The 15,749-nt window shown below is 44.0% G+C and overlaps 2 protein-coding genes across 2 annotated transcripts in view; one reads left to right on the top strand and one right to left on the bottom strand.

The window, feature by feature from the left end:
* LOC307034087 (chromodomain-helicase-DNA-binding protein 8-like) overlaps positions 1 to 15,749 on the top strand; it is an 83,567-nt gene that overhangs the window by 35,064 nt on the left and 32,754 nt on the right. The window lies entirely within an intron of this gene.
* LOC307032988 (zinc finger MYM-type protein 1-like) lies at positions 302 to 2,435 on the bottom strand (the record flags this gene model as incomplete). The annotated part of the gene is made up of 2 exons (XM_079671257.1): positions 302 to 852; positions 1,259 to 2,435. 2 exons carry the CDS (start codon positions 2,433 to 2,435, stop codon positions 302 to 304), a joined length of 1,728 nt encoding a protein of 575 aa, XP_079527383.1.

The raw sequence follows: 15,749 nt of genomic DNA, 5'->3' as shown, positions 1-15,749 counted from the left end.
GGGGGAAACTCACACTATCAATGATTAACGAACTCGACACGTAGGCCTAATAGCCTAGGCCTATACATAACAGATATAGGCTACATAAACACACGCAGCATCTTAATTGTTACGAAAATGTATGAAACAAAATGAATTAATGAATTAATCAAGCCTTTATTAAGGAACATACTGTAGCCTAATAAGCGATAACATAGGCCTACAGCATTCAGAAAATCAACAGAATAATACAGCCTTTACGAACATAGGCCTAATGGAACATTCAGAAAAATAACGGTTTACTTTGCGCTCGTAAGGGCTTTTAAACTGTTCCAAAAGTAGACCTTCTCTCCGTTGTTCTGCTGATAAATTCTTTAAGCAGGGTCGAGACATCGCATTCATCGAGAAGGTCGCTATGCGCATTCATAATGGCCAAATGAGTGAGTCTCTCCTGCTTAATAGTATTGCGCAGCCACGTTTTCAACCTGCGCAACGCCGAGAACGAGCGCTCGGATGCCGCGACAGAAATGGGCAGAGCCAGACAGAGCTTTATGAGCCTCTCCGCTTCCGACAGCATGGAGCGGGATTGGGGCTGCAAGGTGTGCAGAATGGCCAATACATCCTGAATGGTTTTCACTTCTCGCCCCCTACACACGTCGCTCAGGATGTCCAGCTCAAGGCTTAGCTGCTCTCTTGAAAAGGAAGTCAGTTCCAGGGAACCCACATCCACTCGTTTCCCTTGGGCCGCCTGTAGAACTGCCTGCTCTCGCCCTGCAGCTACGCGGAGTCCTTCCTGGTCAAAGCGCCGCTCCACCTCTGTGCGCACCAAGTCCAGGGCCTCAAACAATTCCCTCTTCCACAGGCTTGGATATTCTTTAATAGTTAAATATAACAGTTAAACAACAACCAACAAATAGTTTCCATATGGGCTGCCTATTTAAGCTGGGTGGGTCAACCTTAAATTTTCAATTTAAATTCAAATTATGAATATGGTTTGTTATGAAAGTAGGCCTATACGTTATTTAGTCAGTTGATACCGTTGTAATGAATTATTAATTGCAGGCTAATTTCGCAAATAAGCGTACATGGATGTAGTACATTATTATGAACTATGATATCGTTTTCTATGGATAGATCAAATCTGTCCACAAATGCTGGAGAGCACGCTCTGTGTGCGTATTTGTTGCATTCTTTCAACATTACAGACCGATGAGCTTTATGATTAATTTTAAAATACTGTTGGCATTATTTATTTATTTATTTAGGCCTATTTATTTACCCTCGTTCTCCAACTCCCGTTCCTCCTCCTCCGCTGTATGGCGAAAACGCGCTGGGGTCTTGCTGGTGCGCACTGGATGAGGAGGCTTCAAGTTGTAGCGCTCTGTGTATTGTTTGGTCTTGGCCACAAGGTCAGCGAAGGTGTCATCTTGTCTGAGTGTGTTCAGTCGCTGGCAAAGAAGTTTGGCAGCTTCCATTGATCCAAGGGCTGTGACTTTGGTGCCTTGCAGTGACCGAGCCACGGATTCACATGGCGTAAACATGGTAACGCAGGCAAACAAACCAAAGACTGTGCGCGTAGTGGTGCCCTTTTTGAGCAATCCTGCCACTTTGGCACGCGTCTCCCCCTTGACAATCCTGTCACTCTCCAAGGTCCTAAATGTCTGCAGCATCTCTCCATAGCATGCCAGCAACCGTGACAGTGCCACAACTCTGACGCACCACCGAGTTGGGCACAGGGCAAGCAGGTTGATCACTTCTCCACATCCAAAAAGAGACTGGTATAACGTTTTTCTCTTTGCTGAATCATTAATCACAACTGTGACTTCCCGAACAAAGTTCAGTGTATCGGCAACAAGGCGCACTTCTTTTGCCACTTCTTGCAACACTAAATCCAGAGAGTGGTTTGCGCAGTGGACAAACAAGGAGTCAGGACATGTTTCCTTTAATCTTGCCTGCACTCCCTTGAACCTCCCTGACATGTTGCTGGCTCCATCAAAACAGTAGCCTTTCAGCTTCTCCAGCGGCAGATTTAGCCGAACAAGGACATCTTTAATGCACAGAAAAAGCATCTCGGCGGTTGTGTCTGGAGCGTTGTAAAAGCCCAGAAAGAAATTCTGGACTTCAAGATTGTCATCTGCAAATTGTATACTGCATGAGAACTGTTCTTTTCCACTGACGTCGGTGGTCCCATCAGCAGTTAAGCCGAAAAAAGGACTTTCGGATGCTTTGGCTCCGATTTTCCTCTGGATGTCATGGGCAAACAGCTCCAGAACTTCATTCTGGATGCTGCCCGACATCCAATTGTCCCTCCTCTTCATCCAGTTTTGCAGGTCAGGATCAGCGCGTACCCTCTCGACCACTAGCTGCCACAACACCCCATCCCGATTTGCAGCTCCTCTCAGAGGGAGTCCCTGGCGCCCCAGGAATCTCACGCTGCTGAAAACGAGCTCCAGCATTTTCCGGGCTGTTATTTGTTCTTTAGCAGCAGCCTCAGACAAAAGCGCATTAATTGGCGTAGTTTTCAATGCAGCCAATCTTTGAGTCGCATCTAAATGAATGCGTGTTTTCTCGTGGTCTCTGATTTTCTCCTTTGCTTTTCTCCAGTTTGAAAAGCCCGTATCTTTCAAAAACGGACTGTCAGCTTGTTCTGACCCGACCAACTTGCGCTTGACAGCTGACCTGCACACACCACACACAATGCCATCACTGACCGTGATGTATTCCAGCCACGGCCACTCTCTGAACCAGGCGGCCTTGCAGGAACGAGTGAAGTTCTCACCCAACTTCTTGGCAGGAAAATTGTAATCCTGTGGTGGTTTGCATGATATTGCCTCTTCTTGGCTAGCACCGGGTGCTGGTGGTGGCGCTGGGGAGGGAGGACGAGGCCGAGGGCCGCCGGGCCCTTCGGCTGCCTGCTGCTGCTGTCCGGTTGCTGGCACACAGCCTCTAGGTGTCTCTCTCGGACGTTTAGCTGGGTCGGGCGGATTTGTAAAAAAATCTGAAATTCGTTTTTGAGACATAGGCTAGTTCTAGCTGGCGTAGTTGAACTCAAATCATGTAGCCTATGCATATGCTAAAAACAAATGAGAGCCGCGAACACAGCAAACATAAAAAAAAATGCGGCTACTTTTTTTTTTTTTTTTTTACACATAGGCCAACGTCACAGTGAGCTGTCAGATGCAGTCTGCATAGCAACAGCTATGCCATGCCAGCCAGGCTGCTGTATTGAGCCAGGCAGGGTGCATATCACATCAAAAGATCTGTATTAAGAAATACATGTAAGTCAGACAAATTGAGTTTAAATTCAGAATCTTTATTTTTATTTTTTTAACGTAGGCTAATCCTGTGATTCCTGAGGCTGACGGGGGTGCCGCACCCCCCGCACCCCTAGTTCCGACGTCTATGCTGGGACCCGGAGTAATCTGCAGCCGTGAGCTGTTATGTGCCATCATGACACGCATGGTGTTCTTTTTTTATATATTATAATGAAGTGCGAGCTGTGTGCTCGAGTCTTCCTGCCTGTCGGCTCTGCTCATGGATGTATAGGCTCTGCTGCTCCGAGATGATGGTCTAGCTTCAGCAGCTACATTACCTATGGGTGCGTTCGTTAATATTAACTGCGCGTCCGGAGTCACTGTGGCACAGACTGGACCACTGGTGAACAGCTGTTAGAACGGGCCGTTCAGGTGTTCAGAGCAGAGCTCCCTGTCGGAGCGGCAGAGCGTGATGTGAACTGAAAAGTTTTTCTGTGGCAATATTATTTAAGGAATCGTTGGCCTAGCTAGCTAGCATATATTGTCACTATCTGCTAACGTTAGCTTTAGCCTTCTATTTCTAATAGTTTTTTTCATAGGCTATAAATCTTGTTCTTTATTAAAAGTAGAAGTACTCAGATCTTTTACTTGAGTAAAAGTAGAAGTACCAGAGTGTAGGAATACTCTGTTACAGTAAAAGTCCTGCATTCAAAATGTTCCTCAAGTGAAAGTAGAAAAGTATTCTCATCAAAATATAGTGAAGGTAGCGACAGTAAAAGTAGTCATTTTGCAGATTGGTCCATTTCAGAATAATAGATATGATATGTTTTATAATGATTGATCATGAAAGTGTTCTCAAAGCTGGTAAAGGTGCAGCTAGTTTGAATGACTGTATACTGCAGGGTAGCTTGTGGATTTACTCCAGGTGGAACTAAAGTCTGATTTAACACTTGATTATATTTCACATCATTCATCCACATCTGTAAAGTAACTAAAGGTATTAAATACATGGAGTGGAGTAGAAGTACACCATGTACCTCTGAACTGTAGTGGAGTAGAAGAAAAAAGTAGCAAAACATTGAAATACTTAAATAAAGTACAAGTATCTCAAAATTGTGCCCAAGTATAGTACTTGTTGAGTTTATGAACTTAGTTACTTTACACCATGTGACTATAAAGATAGAAAGACTAAGCCTTGCACAGAGGCATGAAAATACATTTTCAAAATGCTCAACAGTGCTGCCAAAATTATAAACTGACTGCTACACAATTTAAAATAAATGCTTTTATATATTTCTATTAGATGTGACTCTTTGGCGTTTCTGTTATTATTAACACTGCTGCTTTAGTTGTTCTGACTGCTGAAACCCTCTGTTATTCCTCATTTTAAAGCCGATATTCCGTGGGGTGGGGGAGCCGGGGGCTCGGATCCTTATCACCTTTTTCATACCTGATGAGTTTGCATCCCGAAGCCTCAGTCACCTTAATTCATGTAATAAAAACATCTCAGGTCAGTAACACTCAAAGCTAAATTTGCAATACCATGTTCAGCTATGTTACTATGTATAATGTTATTGTTGTTACATCCGAAGATGTACATATTGGAATGATTTCTTAACTTACAGTAGGCTATTTTTTACAATGTGTGTTGGAAGGATTTATTAAATTACTATGAATATTGTCATTGTTGAAGGTTTTTAGAGAAGGGTGAACTATAAGCCTGAATTACATAACATTTTATACCTAAAAACATAAAAGCCACAATAAATAAATCACAATTATTCTAGTTATTTTTACCTCCCGTATTGCTTTCAACCCACCAGCTTGTATGGTGTTGTTACGTCACTAACTATAAGCTTGTCATATACAGTCTATGGTCACTCAGAGTAACCTACAGTTAATTTAGCTGCTGGAGAAGAAAGATCAGGGGGGGAGGGGGGGAGAGAGCTGTGGTTGATGGGCCATTAGTTGTGTAAATACACAGCTGAGAGCTGCCGTTTCATTCAGACTGTTTAAAAAACGGTAACAACGGACTATTTTTCTTAGAGGATGCATGTCAATTTAAATCAATACATACAACTATTTTTTAAATCAATAAAAACATTTTCTAAATCGATAAAAGCATTTAAATTAATATTGGGAGTCATGTCGTTACTTTGTTGAGAATGTGGCCATGTAATAAGCGGGATAATTTGCAGCGACTTGTTCCTTATGGGGAAAATAACACCCGTCATGCAGATGAGGATCCCTCCGCTGCGAGTTGGGGTCCTGATCTGCCGACGAGGTTCCATTAAAATATAAATATTTTTTGTGAATTACTGAGTTTAGGCACGTAAATAACGTTTTAATGAAGTTGAATACAGTATATTCATATGTGTCAGTGATTTCATGTCAATTCGGCGAACATAAACATAAATCGTGGTGAAGATGATGATTAAATTAGGATTAAAAATCAAGAGCCGGGCTGCATTTCCTCCCGTTCGTTTTTTTCGACTAAACAACATTATTTTGTTAAATAACAACATGGTGATGTTTTGTAAATGATTACATGTCTCTTATTTAGCACAGAGTATGATATCCGTGACATATGGATCTTAACAAAGTTCCGCTGTACATCCAGCATACTGTATCTGACTTTATTTCACATGAGCTCCAGTGTGGACCCCCACTGCACCCCCTGGTGGATCAATGATCCATTGCAGCTGGCTTCATTATAATTACATTTATCTATCACGGGGGCGGTCTCAAGTCAAGCTGGAGGTTTTCCCTTGAGCGAGGGCAGATCACGTACCAATCACGGCCCTCGCGTTTCAAACTGTCTGAAATGAGTCGCTACATCTGTATATCTGTGATTTCTAGTTCCTTCAGTTGTATGTTCATGTATCTGACAATGTGCGTCCTAGCCTTCCTTGTACTTGTTGTATCCAAATCATAGTTTAGTACCACATTGAAGTCCCCCCCGCAAATCAGGATTCCTTCCATTTCCACAGCTATGATATCAAACAATTCCTTAAAAAAAGTCTTATCGCTGTCCGGTGTGGCGTAAACATTAATTAGTGTAACCATTTGTCCTTCCATTTTCCCCTTGATCACCACATACCTCCCCTCTCGGTCATATATTTCATATGTTTATTTCAAATTTTACTGAGTTCCCAATTAGTGTAGCCACCCCTCTCCTACCTTGCTAAAATGAACTATAAAATGTGTTGTTATATCCATACCTTTTCAGTTTTTCATGTTCTTGTAGTGATAGGCGAGTTTCTTGCAATAAGATAACCTGCATCTCCTCCTTTCTAAATTTGGTTAATACTTTCCCCCTTTTAATCGGATTGTTCAAACCATTGACATTTAACGACACCATTTTGATTCCCCTACGTTGCATTATATTTCCCTTCAAAGCATCTTTTCGTTCCCTCCATGTCCCAAAACACAATATATATAGTAGCAGCAACCGCTAAGCTAAACAAATACAAATTAAACATCAGAACTTGGTCTTCCAAGGTTTTTCGGGGGTTTCAAAGATATCCCCCTTTCCCCCACTGGTGGGTGGAAGGTAAGGCCTCTCCTAGTGAGAGGGCCCCCCCTAGTGGCGGAGATCTCTCCTGTGGCTGATCTCCCAAGCTCACTATAATTGTCCAGCGTGTGGTTTAAACTCCGGAGCTCCCGGCCCGCACTTTGTGAACATTTTTGATATAGTCTTTAAACCCCTGGTCTCTGTATTGGCGATGGCGGTGATTCTATGTTTCTAATGAATTAGCACTTCTTTAAATTAGTCCGAATCAAATCGTAAAATGTTATAGATAAATAATTCCCCAGCCTGCATACATGTCCATACAGGTTCCTTTTATACAAACAAATAACAATCTTACTTACTCACCCACTGCAGTGTTTCAAAGTGGCACAAAAATAAAAGGCTATAGCATTTATAAGTAATTTGGTTAAATCTGTTTGTGTCTGTGCTGTCTTTTTCTGATCGCCGTGGCCCGTCACCTCTCATCCTTCTGTCTTTTCAACGCCGTATCTTGTTCCCTCATAGACTACTCATCAACACCCTCGATACGGTGCCGGTCTTCCCTCTCTCCCATCTCGTTGTTGTATCCCCGCTCTCGTCTCCGAAGTCTGGTCCACTTGCGCGCTGCCTCCAGTCTCTGCAGCAGCGTAGGTCTCTCTACTCCCGGGTCCGGCACCTGCCAGCCTCTCTGCCGCATCGCCCTCGCCGCGTCCTGAGCACTCTTAGACACTATCGTTCCTTCGTTCCAGTAAACCCTCAGTGTGTCCATTGGAGATTGAAAACGAATCCCCTTATCTTTGAGAATTCTCTTGAGCCCCGCATATTTCCGACGTTTAACCGCCACCTCAGAAGAATCGTGGTCGAATGTCACTCTCCGTCCCTTCACTTCCATCGCCGTTCTCCAGGCCGTCTTAATGACGTTCTCCTTGACCTCGAACCTCAAGAAGTTGACAATAATGGCTCTTTGGGGTTTGTCTGGTTGTGGTTTTGGAGCAGGTGCCCTGTGCGCCGTTTGAATCTCCAACTTAATATCCTCCGACATTCCCAGCTCCTTGTGAATTAACCTGTCGACGTACTCGGAGACCGAGTCTCCCTCTATTCCCTCCGTCAACCCCCAGATTCGTATATTATTTCTTCTCGACCTCCCTTCTATGTCGGACAGCTTATCTTGGAGCTTGGTTTGTTGTTCAACAGAGGCCGTAATAATGTCCTGGACGTCGGTACTCCACTCCTCGACCCCAGCCGTACGCTCTTCAAGGATCTCCATATCCTTCTTTTGTGCCCGCATCTCCGCCTCAGCGGTCTCTAATTTTCTATTTTTTTCCTCTGAAGCTATCAAGCCTTTGCTTCATATCTTCTCTGTGTGTGTCCATATATTCTCTCAGTTGTCCCATTTCTTCACGTACTCCTCTTAGATTTTCTTCCATCCGGCTGCCAATTTGATCCAGTTTAGCATCCATGTTGTGCAGGCTTTCTCAAGTTTATCCTGCATAGCATCTAAGCTAGTCTGCAGCGCCGACACCCAGCTAGGTTGCTCGTCATTGCTAGCTTTAGCGTTAGCCGTTAGCGGCTGACTGTGTTCCATCTGGACCTGCATCTCTCCCGGCTGTTTTTCGGCTTTCGACTTTTTCTCCGTTCCTTTCTTATTTACTAATTTGCCCATGACCTATTCTTCCAACTTCGAATCACATTTATCGGGGTTTTCTTCCTTTTTGAACTTATTTGGCCGGGAGCTCCTCTTCTTAGCTGCTTATCGCCTCATGTGTAAACCGGAAGTCGTCAGCAGTGTTTTTAACTGGTCTGAAGCCCCTTCTCTCTCCTGTGTGAAGACCCTCGTTCCTCTGCTGTTCCTCTGTACCTCCTTTTTTCACTTCCTGTCCTCCTTCCTGTTTATGTCTCTACGCAATATTTGTGTCTTTTGCCACTGCTCTGATGGATTCTCCAGCCTCTCCATCAGTGGCTCTCTCCATCTCCTCAGTCTTCCTCTTGGACTTTCTTGGCATGATGGCTTTTCTACAATGTTTAAAACATCAAAAACACATCAGATGTGTAAAACTACATTGAAATAGCATTTTATACTACAGAGACTGAACTTCAGTGCCTCATGGGGGGTTAACTTGAACCACTGGCTGACTTTGCCCCACAGACACTTTTTGGAATAAAAACTGTCTAGTTTAATCCTTCATGCTAATCTTTAGCTAAATGATTCACATGGTTTCACACCTTGCTAAATATATATATTTTCAGACCTGGATACATTTGCTTTGACAGAACACTAATTATACCTTACATGTTGAAAATGTACTTTGACAAGCAGGACATGGTTTATTGTGAGTAAAACACATGTATCACTTTACCATGTGCTTCTCTCCATCACAGACAAATAGAAATGATGGGTACTTCCTGAATCTATGGTCACATGACAACAAATGCACACAGTTCCCTAGATAAAGGGGGTGGGTCAACTCACCCACTCTCCTCTATATACTGTATGTAACAGGTCCAAGTCCACCAGTTTGTTGCGCGATTATTTTTGCGCCTTACTTAACTTTCCAGTGTTTATAATTTATCTTAGCCTGCCTTTACCCATCGTCCCTCTGTGATTTGTATCCATCTCAGCCTGTATTTCCCGGTTCCTCTTCTACTTTGTCTGCCTGCCTGGATCCAAATATTTGTATTTAGCACCTGCCTTTTTAAGTTGTGCTATTGGTTCCTTTGCTGTGATTTGTGACAGTACACCACTTCCCACCCAAAAAATTGTATTTATAAATAAATATTTTACGGGAAAATGATGCGTCCCTGTAAAGAATCTCTGACCTTACTTTCGAAAAGGGGAAATTGTTGAGTTGGTGAATGGAAGCCAGACTGTTTAATAATGTCTCACACATTTAGTGTGTCACCTCATATCCAATGTTGTTTGTGTTGGTTAGTCCTCAACACATTTTTCTTTCAAGCTGGCCCTTCTGGAGGCTGCTCTCTGTGGAGAGTGAAGGTTGCGTTTGTTTCCACTCACACCCTAACGCAACAACGCTAGAGAAACCCTGTCTAAAACACAGCTCAGTGCTGCTGCTGTTCACTGGAACAACTGAAACGTGACAATAATTACATGTATTATGTCACAGATTTCACATAACTGTATTAGGTTATTTGAAATCAATAATATTAAGTGATAATTTGAATAGTGGTAAAGCATGACCAAGACGTGCTAGGTGCTGGTGCCATACATAGAAACACACACACACACACACACACACACACACACACAGACACACACACACACACACACACACACACACACACACACACACAAACACACGGACGGACGGACGGACGGACGGACGGACGGACAGACCCACACACACACACATACACACACACACACACACACACACACACACACACACACACACACACACCTCTGCGGACAGTCAGCACTCGCTAGTTGTTGGGCTCATAGATTTAAATTAGCAAAACAAACTGGAAATAAAGTGATAGCTCTCACACAGTTGTTACAGTTGTTACACTAATTATTGGTCCACATCCTGATGCAGGCCAATATCACCATAATAAAGCTGCCGAATATATAAAAGAAAATTCAGAAAAGTCTGTCTTGACACAAATTTCCATTTTCAAATACGGTTTCTTTAAGGTGCCAAAGGAATCAGAGTGCTCTCTGATCAGTGTTTTGTCTGTTTGAATGTGAGACTTTCTTTTACTTTCTGAGTGTTTGTACATTGCCTGTGATGGTGCATAATATCCCCATCAGTGGCGGATGTTGGTGTGCTGCAGCAAGCTGTGGGGGGCTCAGCAGGGGTCTTCTGCCCGCCTGAGGAGGGATGATCAACCAGATCCAGCTCTTGCTCTGCCGATCATTCCCAAAGCTCTCACTCAAAGGACCAAATATCCTCCTGGCTCCCGCTCAGAAAACACACACTGACTGCTGTCACATTCAGTGGCTCATTTTACGGGGGGGGGGTCAAAAGTCAAAGCGCATTAAAAAAACATAAAATAGCAGTATTGGTGTTTGTGTCACTGACGTTTTTGTAACCTTTTTTTATTTACTTTGGCCCAAGATACAGAACATTAAAAGGAGTTTGAGGTAATAAATACTTTATTAATACAGCAAAATGTTTTGTTTAATTTTTTTATATTTTGTTGGTATTTGTGTAATTCACAAATTGTGTTTCAGAAGCTTAGTTTTAATGTATTAAATGACATTACTGAAAATAAAAACCAGGGGGGTGGGGTTCAAGCTTTGGTATATTTTGTGCAAACAGAGACACAGAAAGAAGAATATGTAGCACAACACAAAAAAGAAATAGTACTTTTATAAAAGCTATTTTTATTTTTTTATTTTAACAAATTACACAGTGAACAGGGAGGATTATGGGGGCTTCCTTAGGGTACTTGGGACTGAAGCAACATCAGGGAGTTTTAACACACAGCAACAGAACAGTATGCTCATAGAAAGTTAAATACTGATCATCTCCAAATTGTCAAATTATTTCTTCAACATACATAATTTATGGATTACTCTAGCTTTGAGAAAAGACAACATTATGTTCATTCACTGTATAGTTGCAGGCGTACCATACTTCTTCAATGCTTCATCTGTATTTGTAACAGACTTGCAAACTTTTTAAGCCATACATCATCATAAAGTGTGGAATCAGTTGCCTGAAGCTGACACACCCTTGAGACTTTCCCACTCAACATCCATCTTTGGATTGCTCTTCAATGCCAGTAAGTGAATGTCAGAAAAAGATATGGTGGGATGAAGACTCTGAACTCTCTTGACTTTCATGCTTTTATGTAGACGAGACATTCTGGAAATTTCTTGTCCTCTAATGTAAGCAGGATATCTTTCTTTAGCCTGGGGTGAGCAAAGACACAATGATAAATGATCCTTTCCTGCTTCTGCCTCATCAAATCTCCCAATGCCTTGTGGGAATTGGTGTCCAAACAAAACTTATCACTGTCATGTGTAAGACACACTGTAAGGATGACTGATGGGTTGGAGACTTATTTGTGTGTGATCTCTTCCATAAGGCATGACTGCAGAGTGTTGAGGTCATTTGTTAGAATAACAGATGGAGGTAATGTGCATGGAGAGCATTATAGAGGCCTTCATTTTTTACAAAAAGCAGATTAATGACACTGTGTTGGAATGCCTAATGAACAGTTGGTGGAGAGGCGTTCAAATCCTAAAACAATAAGATTATGCCCGAGGAGCTAGAATACATTTAAAAATGGAAGGGAAATATGCCAAAGACTGAGCCCTCACTGATTTCCCTGAAACATTTCACTGGAGGTTCTCGTCTCTCAGCAATGACTCACAAACAATTACAACCCCAGGATCGGAGCAGAGCCTTCCGCTAAGCTTACATTTCTAACTTTCAATCTATCCCATTTACTGTGCTGATTGGGATTTTGTTAACCAAGTTCTCAGTTTTTGTTTTTGGGTGGCAACTGCAGTCATTGGGCAAATATTGAAATCATCTGATCACATTTAAACCTGATCAGATGATCTTGGCTGGAGTAATAATAATAATAATAATGCATTTATTTTATAAGGCGCCTTTCAAGGCACTCAAGGTCGCCGTACAACAAGGTTAAAAACAATTTTTACAAACATAGTTAAAAGCAAAACACAGTTTAAAAACATAACTACTAAAAACATACAGCTTGCAGCACAGGTCAGCCATACGCTTGCCTGAACAGGTGGGTTTTGAGGTGAGTTTGGAAAGTGGTGATAGTGTCCATGTTTCTAATATCAGGGGGGAGGGAGTTCCAGAGGTGAGGGGCAGAGCGGCTGAAGGCTCTTGACCCCATGGTGGAGAGACGGGCTGGGAAAACTTTGAGAGTGATGGAGGAGGCAGACCTAAGAGACCGGGTGGGAATGTTGACATGGACAAGGTCAGACAGGTATGGGGGGGCGAGGTTATGAATGGCTTTGAAAGTATGAGAGAGGATCTTGTAGTCAATGCGGTGTTTAATGGGAAGCCAGTGGAGTTGGTGTAGTACAGGGGTGATGTGACTGATGACAGGGGTTCTGGTGATGATACGGGCAGCAGCGTTTTGGACCAGTTGGAGTTTGTGTAGGTGTTTGTGGGGGAGACCATAGAGAAGGGAATTGCAATAGTCCAAGCGGGAGGTGACGAGAGAGTGGACCAGGATAGCGGCACTGTGGGGAGTGAGTGAGGGGCGGAGGCGGTTGATGTTTCTGAGATGAAAATAGGCAGACCGGATGGTGTTGTTGATATGGGTGTGGAAGGAGAGGGTGCTGTCGAGGACGACACCCAGACTCTTGACCTGAGGGGAGGGGGAAACCGGGGAGTTGTCGATGGTGAGAGTAAAACTGGGTTGCTTGGTGAGTGTGAGTTTTGAACCAATGAGGACTACCTCAGTTTTATCACTGTTGAGTTTTAGGAAATTTGAGGTGAACCAGGATTTGATTTCCTGTAAACAGGTACAGAGGGAGGGGGGTGGGAAGGTGGAAGAGGGTTTGGAGGAGACGTATAGCTGGGTGTCGTCCGCATAGCAGTGGAAATTGATGTTATGTTTACGGAAAATCTGTCCAAGGGGGAGGAGGTAGATGATGAAGAGGATGGGGCCAAGGACAGAGCCCTGGGGGACACCGGAGGAGATGAGGGAGGGATGGGATGTGAATGATTTTAACTGAATGAACTGAGTACGGCCGGAGAGATATGAGTGAAACCAGTCTAGGGGTGTGTCAGATAAGCCAATGGATGTAAGTCGGTCAAGGAGGGTGGAGTGGGAAATGGTGTCAAAGGCTGCACTTAAATCAAGGAGGATGAGGATGGATAATTGTCCAGAGTCAGCTGCTATCAGGAGGTCGTTTGTGATTTTAATGAGGGCTGTTTCTGTACTGTGACGGGGGCGAAAACCGGACTGGAACTGTTCATAAAGGTTATTGTTGGTGAGGTGTGTCTGAATCTGTGATGCCACTGCTTTTTCTAGTATTTTAGCGAGAAAAGGTAGGTTGGAGATGGGGCGGAGGTTGTTGAAGATGTTAGGATCTAGACCAGGTTTCTTTAATAACGGTGTGACAGCTGCAGTTTTGAGGGCTGAGGGGACAGAACCAGAGGTGAGGGAGGAGTGAATAATGGCAGTTATCAGGGGCAGCAGTGAGGGGAGGGAGGCTATAACCAGGGAAGATGGGAGGGGGTCAAGTTGGCAGGTGGATGGCTTGGAATTCCGGATGATTTTGGATAAATCCGCAGCAGAGGGGAGTTCGAAGCAGGAGAGAGGTAGAGAGAGGGGGGGGTGGGGGACAAAAGGAGGTGGACAACTTGACGTGTGAGGGGTCAGTTGTTGGTGAATGGTGTCTATTTTTGTGTTAAAAAATGACATCAGGGAGTTGCAGTGGTCAGTGGAGTAAAAGTGTGGGGGGAGGGAATCAGGGGGGCGGAGTGATTTGTTGACCACTGAGTGCAGGGCCCTGGTGTTTCCAGCACCAGCAGTAATTTTTGCTGTAAAATATTGGGATTTGGCTGAGGAGAGGGCATCTTTGTATATGAGGATGTGGGTATGGTACATTTGTTTGTGTATGGTGAGTCCGGTTTTGCTGAAAAGCCTCTTCAGCTGACGACCTTCGGCTTTCAGCTGACGTAGGTGGGGGGTGAACCAGGGAGCAGAGTGGGGGAATGAAACAGTCCGGGATTTGAGGGGGGCAAGTGAATTTAACAGAGTCTGGAGACCATTGTTATACAAGAGAACCAGCTGTTCCGGGGTACATGGGGGGGTGATGGTGGGAAAACAGTCAATACCAGTTGTGAGGTCGGTTACATTGATGTTTTTGATATTACGGAAGGACATAGTGCGTGACAGTTTGATTTTGGACAGTGACAGACTTAAATTAAATGAAATGAGCATGTGGTCAGAGATGGGGAGACAGACAGCAGAACAGTTTAGGGGAGTGACACCAGCACAACAGACTATGTCCAGAATATGACCTTTCGAATGAGTAGGGAAGTCAACATGTTGTTGAAGACCAAAGCTGTCCAGGCATGAGATGAAGTCCTTAGTGAGAGAAAGATTAATTTTGTCCAAATGAATATTAGCATCACCTAACAGAATGATATTGGATGAGAGTGAACAAATGTGAGTGAGAAGTGTGGTGAATTCATCAGTGAAGTCCTTGTTAGGTTTGGGTGGGCGGTATATAATGACTAAAATAGTTGGAGTAGGTCCATTTAGTTGTATAGCCACGGACTCGAATGAGCGAGACACTGGCACGGTGACAGCTGAGACCTTCCAAGTCTCGCGGTGTAATATCGCGAGACCGCCTCCTCTGCCGGTGAGACGGGGTTGACAGGTGTAAACAAACCCAGGGGGAATTGACTCGTTTAACTGAGAATAATCATCAGGATGTTGCCATGTCTCCGTTAGACAAAGGAAGTCATACTTGCAGTCACGGAGGAGGTCCTGTAGAAGTAATCCCTTGCCAGTGAGGGAGCGGATGTTAAATAAGCCAAATTTGACGTCGGACTGCTGGTTGGAGAAGCCAACGTTAACCGACCTAGCCAGGCGAGTTAACGAGCTGTGATCCACCTTCCTACGGATGGTTCTCCGAGGGCGACGGCGGGTGGAAGACCAGATGGAGTTGATAGCAGTGGAGTCATCGATATGGACACTTCGTCCGGCTCCGCGATGGATGTACCTCCGATGAGGACGGCGGGCGATGTCCGGGAAGTAGTGCAGTACAGGCGGGGGATCAAGCCGGAGGAATCGAAACTGGAGGAGCTCCGTGCTCATATATTGGATCAGAGATGACGCTGGATAAATCACTATGGACAGGATAGTCCACAGGAGCACAGAGCTCACAGCGAGTTTGTAGATCCACATGATGCACGGGCAGATGTACGTTCACCGAACAGCAGTAGCAGTGGCCAGGTAACTCAGGTGAGTAGAACGCCAACACGCTAAATTTGAACAGTCTAGATCGTTTTGACAGTAGCCCAGAGTAGAGACCACCAGTATCC

The sequence above is a fragment of the Notothenia rossii genome, assembly GCF_949606895.1.
Source record: "Notothenia rossii genome assembly, chromosome: 3".
Lineage (NCBI taxonomy): Eukaryota > Metazoa > Chordata > Actinopteri > Perciformes > Nototheniidae > Notothenia > Notothenia rossii.
Note: the sequence above shows the minus strand (reverse complement) of the source record. Positions and strands in the feature narration are given on the sequence as shown.